Below are 4656 nucleotides of genomic sequence, written 5' to 3'. Positions count from 1 at the left end.
AGAGAGAGTCCAATTTATATAAGCAAAATTCAACCAAATGAGGCCTAAATACCCCATAGTTATTTCAAATAATAATTAATAATTAAATTTTATTAAAGTAACATTCAAATAAATATTTAGAAGTTAATAATTTAATAAATAATTAAAGTATTAGTTAATAAGTTTTCACAAATTGTTGTATATCTAAAATGATAATTAAATTCATATTATAAAATATTTATATAAGTAAATAAGAATTTGATTCTTAATTATACATAATAGATAAAAATGACATCACTTAATAAGATAAGACTTATTTTATTGTACTAAATATTTTTGAGAATTTAATAAATTATTATGATTTAAAAGATTTACTAAATTCTACTTAATACAAACAGTCGCTCAGAGTAGAGGGGCAGCGCAAGTCCTAATGTTCAAAGAGACGCGAATCCCGGCGCAGAAGATCGTCGGAGGAATCCTATTTCCGACGATCGTGTCGCCGGATCCGGCGATTCAGATCGATTTCCGGCGATTCGTTGATGAGGTTAGAGACCAGCGGCCGCGGCTGGAGAATCTGCTCCTCTCGAGCGGCGCGGTCCTGTTAAGGGGATTTCCTGTGAAAACTGCGGCAGATTTCAACGCTGCCGTAGAGGCGTTCGGCTACGAGGAGTTTCCCTACGTAGGAGGCGCTGCTCCGCGGACGAACGTCGTAGGAAGAGTTTTTACTGCGAACGAGTCCCCGCCGGATCAGAAGATTCCCTTCCATCATGAGATGGCTCAGGTATAGTTGTTTGGTTGCCTGAATTAGGAGGCTAAAGTAAAACAATTACATGTATTTCTTAAATTCGATTGTTTGGTTAATTTGGAGCAGAATAAAAGAAATACCTCTGCAGTAATAGTGGGGTATTAGGGGAGGCAGTTTGCGTGACTTAGGAACCCGCTCAAATTGAGCCGGTTAGAAATTCTTTGGGCTGTTGCGCGATGAGTTCGCCGACTTTCTTCTCTGTTCTTCTTCGTTGCTCTCTTTTCCATTCCTGTGATCGCGCTGACGTTCCCGTCGCTGCTTGTTCTACTACGCCGTGGATCTCCAATAATGTCGTGGAGCTCTTCCTTCACTTAGGCGTCGACTGACCACAAAAGAAGCATTTTAATGGGAAAGGTGGAAGCATCGCACGTCAGAATCATTATGATAGCTTTGCCGTTACTCATTCCCTTACTCTCTCCCCAACTCTTTTTGATTCCGACTTCTTCATCTAAGCTCCAATATCAAATCTGAGGATCTTCATCTTGCTGGCACTCGGAGAATGACGAGAGGATAGGAGGGAGGAGAGGCAGATGAATCCTAATTTTAATTTCAGTATAGAGTCGAGAGCTTCTCAAATTCGCAGCGGCTCTTTCTTCCTATGTTGTTCTCAAGTTCAGAATCTACCTGCTACTGAACCTTATGTTGTTTGATATTAACGTTTCCGAGGATGAAACAAGAAATGCAGCAATCTAGGCCATCAAGGTTACTGGACGAGCTCTGTGCATTCCTTTTCACCGCCCTGCTTTTTCCCAGGATCGAAATCCCCTGCGCAGGCCACACTGCGCTGGCGGCGCGGGAGAGGTTGCCGCCGCTTTCGCTTGGGGGGCTGACTGCGCTGATGCTGGGTATCTCGCTGTCGTTGATGTTGAGCGGGTCGATCACGTTCATGATCGGTTTTATGATGATGCCGTGGGCTTTGGGGATGGTGATGCTGAATCGAACGAGCCGGTTGGGAAGATGAAGGTCCAAGGCCGCCGAGAGCAAAAGAAGCAGTTCCTACGCTCGAACAGGGGCTTCCTCGATGGAGCCTTAAGGTTGCTGGCGAGGAACTTCTATATTTATTATTCAACGAATGTGTTAACAAGTAGCTTGTGGTGGCTGAGGAGTGAACAGGGAGCATTCATAAGTAGCTATTGATTGTATCTAATTGAGTGTTGATTGATACTATTCTTGTGGTACCTGTGATTCATACTATTCTTGCAGATCCTCATACCAAGGAGCATTCATCTTTCCCTAATAATCTTCTTGTGCATGCACACAAAAAATGATCAGTTTGCTGTTGGAACCTATTTTTTATTACATTGCTCGTTTGCATCTACATCACAGAAACATGATCTTAAAAATAAGGGAGTATGCCCAAAGAACAACAATTTCTATAGTTTTGATTTAACGTTCAATTTAGAAAAAGTACGGGTGAACTAATTAATACATAAAAAATTTTTATATCTTATAATCTAAAAAAATTATAATAAGATCGTGCAATAAATGAATACATTGATTTATATTTTATAATATCAAATAATACTAATTATTATAAATATACTGTTTTTATAAATACATTAATTGTAATGCTAGAATAAATTATTATAAAAAAACCATTTTTACTTTACTATGGATCTACCAAATCAAACAAGGGAAATGATTCTCCTGCGTTTATTTTGCAGACAACCAAATAGGTGCGAAGCATTCAAAATGCACTACATTTATTTTACATTGCATTTACTTTATACTGCATTTCTTTTTCAGGCAACCAAACAGCCCAAGTCTTTTCTTTTTTTCTTTTTTTTTCTTTTTTTTTTTTTTTTTTTTTGAGTGTAATGGAAAGTAAGAAAGAGAAGAAACCACAGTTTATACCATTGGCTGAGAGTTTCGTCTTTTTTTATCTTTTCCTGCCAACGATACGATGAACATAGGAGGATGCTGAATCAAAGAAAATCAAATAATGAATATAGTCAAAATTTTTAAGTAATTATATGATAAAAGATAACCTAAGCAGTGGTTGGTTATAGAACAAAAAATACTGTTATCTTACCCAAATAGGTGGACTTTTTAGTTGATCGTCGCTCTTTTGTGTTTTTTGGTCTGTATTTAAGTATTTTGTTCAGAAATACTAAATAATGTAAAACAAAAATACGAAGTTCTTGAAACTTTTGAGCTATAATCATCTAAAACATCTCCCATGCAATTATAAATGCGTTTAAAGAATTTTTAACTAAATATTTTTTTTACCTGATTATTCATGTCTTGTATTCGATCCATTCTTTTCCAATAAAATGAAGGGTGTTATGCATGTGAATCCCTCTATATTATATCTAAAAATAGTATAACTTTTTGGATTATTTTTGAGTGAGCTTACTTTTGGATATTTTATTTATTAGTGAAATATTTATTTTTTGAGTGCTGGAAACAAGGACTTGGGTATTAGTTTGCCTATGGACTTTGTAATAACTTTCAAGATTTTTATGAACTAAGTTGGTTGGTATCTTCTGTGTATAGCATTGCTCATTAAAAAAATACAATTTAAAACTGTGGATTCCTTCTACTTTACATTTACTTAGCAGCCATCCATTGATGGGCTTATTTCCCATGTAGTATTATTGTCTATATCTCTAAAAGAGAGGTCTGAGTTCTAAACTTATGCATATTAAAAAAAAAAAGGTTAAAAAAAAAATCATAATAGAGCACTCATTGTGGCAACATACAATAACATCACAAAAAATTAAGTTTTCCACTCATATATATTCCACTTCTTGTTTTGTCATAGTGAAGAATTGGGGATTTTGAGCAACATTCTGTATCATCATTTCTTTTGTTATAATAATTTGTTGATGACTCTTTTTTTTGTTTCTAACCAAAGATGATGTTAAGAGAATAGAATTTATAGCATTACTCTATATTGGGAGAAATGCCTCTGGTGTTCCTCCGACCATTTCTCAGATTTGACAACATTTTCGAATTTACACGTTGTTTTTTTATTTTGATGATCTGATATCCTTGTTAGGTTCCGGAGTACCCGTCAAAGTTATTTTTCTATTGTGAGGTGGAACCTAGAACTGGTGGGGAAACTCCTATTATTCTCAGCCACTATGTTTACCAGAGAATGAAGGAAAAGCACCCAGAGTTTGTGGAGAAGCTGGAGAAGCATGGTTTGATCTATACTAGAGTATTAGGGACAGGAGATGACCCTTCTTCTCCTATTGGTCGTGGCTGGCATTCAACCTTTTTAACCAAAGATAAAAACACAGCAGAGGAAAGGTATATCAATGCTGTTTTGTGATTCAGAAACACCTTCTTGGTTCTCATTGGTGTTTAAGTTTCATATTGAGATTCTCTGCAAAACTAATTTCTTATATGATAAAGTGATTCACCAAGTTGATAAGCATCAGATACCTTTTAATCAAATTAATATTTACCTTAGTTTAACAAGCTGCAATTATGAAAAATGTTGTTCAAATTGTTGGTATGTGTTCATAAAAGAGAACCGACATGTTCTCAGGAAAACCTTACAAGCTAGTCGTAAGGTGGATGGGAATCCATATTAAGTTGCTAAACAAAAAAAAAACATGACATTAGCACCACTTAAACTAGCTAACATGTTATTAATAAACTAACTATATAATTGTTATTATTGATCTTTATTAGTTACTGGTTGTAAACTACTACCATCCTATTATAGAAGTTTGGTTTGGAAAACCCTGAAAAATTGTAGAATAAGAAGTTAGGACGACTCCATTTATCAACTCCAGTCTCCAACCAAAAAATTATTGAACAGCAAGAACTAATAAATTTCTGAATATGGATTACGTATTTTTGTGTTAAATTGAAGGCAGTGTAGTACATAAAATTAAAGGGTTTAAGGAGATAGTAAGTGA

General features: G+C 35.5%; 1 protein-coding gene across 1 annotated transcript; it reads left to right on the top strand.

The window, feature by feature from the left end:
* Positions 1 to 370: 370 nt before the first annotated feature.
* LOC110107329 (clavaminate synthase-like protein At3g21360) lies at positions 371 to 4235 on the top strand. The gene is made up of 2 exons (XM_028695868.1): positions 371 to 760; positions 3786 to 4235. Exons 1-2 carry the CDS (start codon positions 410 to 412, stop codon positions 4059 to 4061), a joined length of 627 nt encoding a protein of 208 aa, XP_028551701.1. The 5' UTR covers positions 371 to 409; the 3' UTR covers positions 4062 to 4235.
* The last annotated feature ends 421 nt before the right edge of the window (positions 4236 to 4656 follow it).

Source organism: Dendrobium catenatum, unplaced genomic scaffold (assembly GCF_001605985.2).
Source record: "Dendrobium catenatum unplaced genomic scaffold, ASM160598v2 fragScaff_scaffold_72, whole genome shotgun sequence".
Taxonomy (NCBI): Eukaryota; Viridiplantae; Streptophyta; class Magnoliopsida; order Asparagales; family Orchidaceae; genus Dendrobium; species Dendrobium catenatum.
The sequence above is the reverse complement of the archived record's forward strand: the minus strand, read 5'-3'. Positions and strand labels throughout refer to the sequence as shown.

Coding starts and splice junctions, on each gene's coding strand:
- LOC110107329 (XM_028695868.1), top strand. CDS start 410: ATGTTCAAAGAGACGCGAATCCCGGCGCAGAAGATCGTCGGAGGAATC. Junction 761..3,785: donor TCCATCATGAGATGGCTCAG/GTATAGTTGTTT, acceptor TATCCTTGTTAG/GTTCCGGAGTACCCGTCAAA.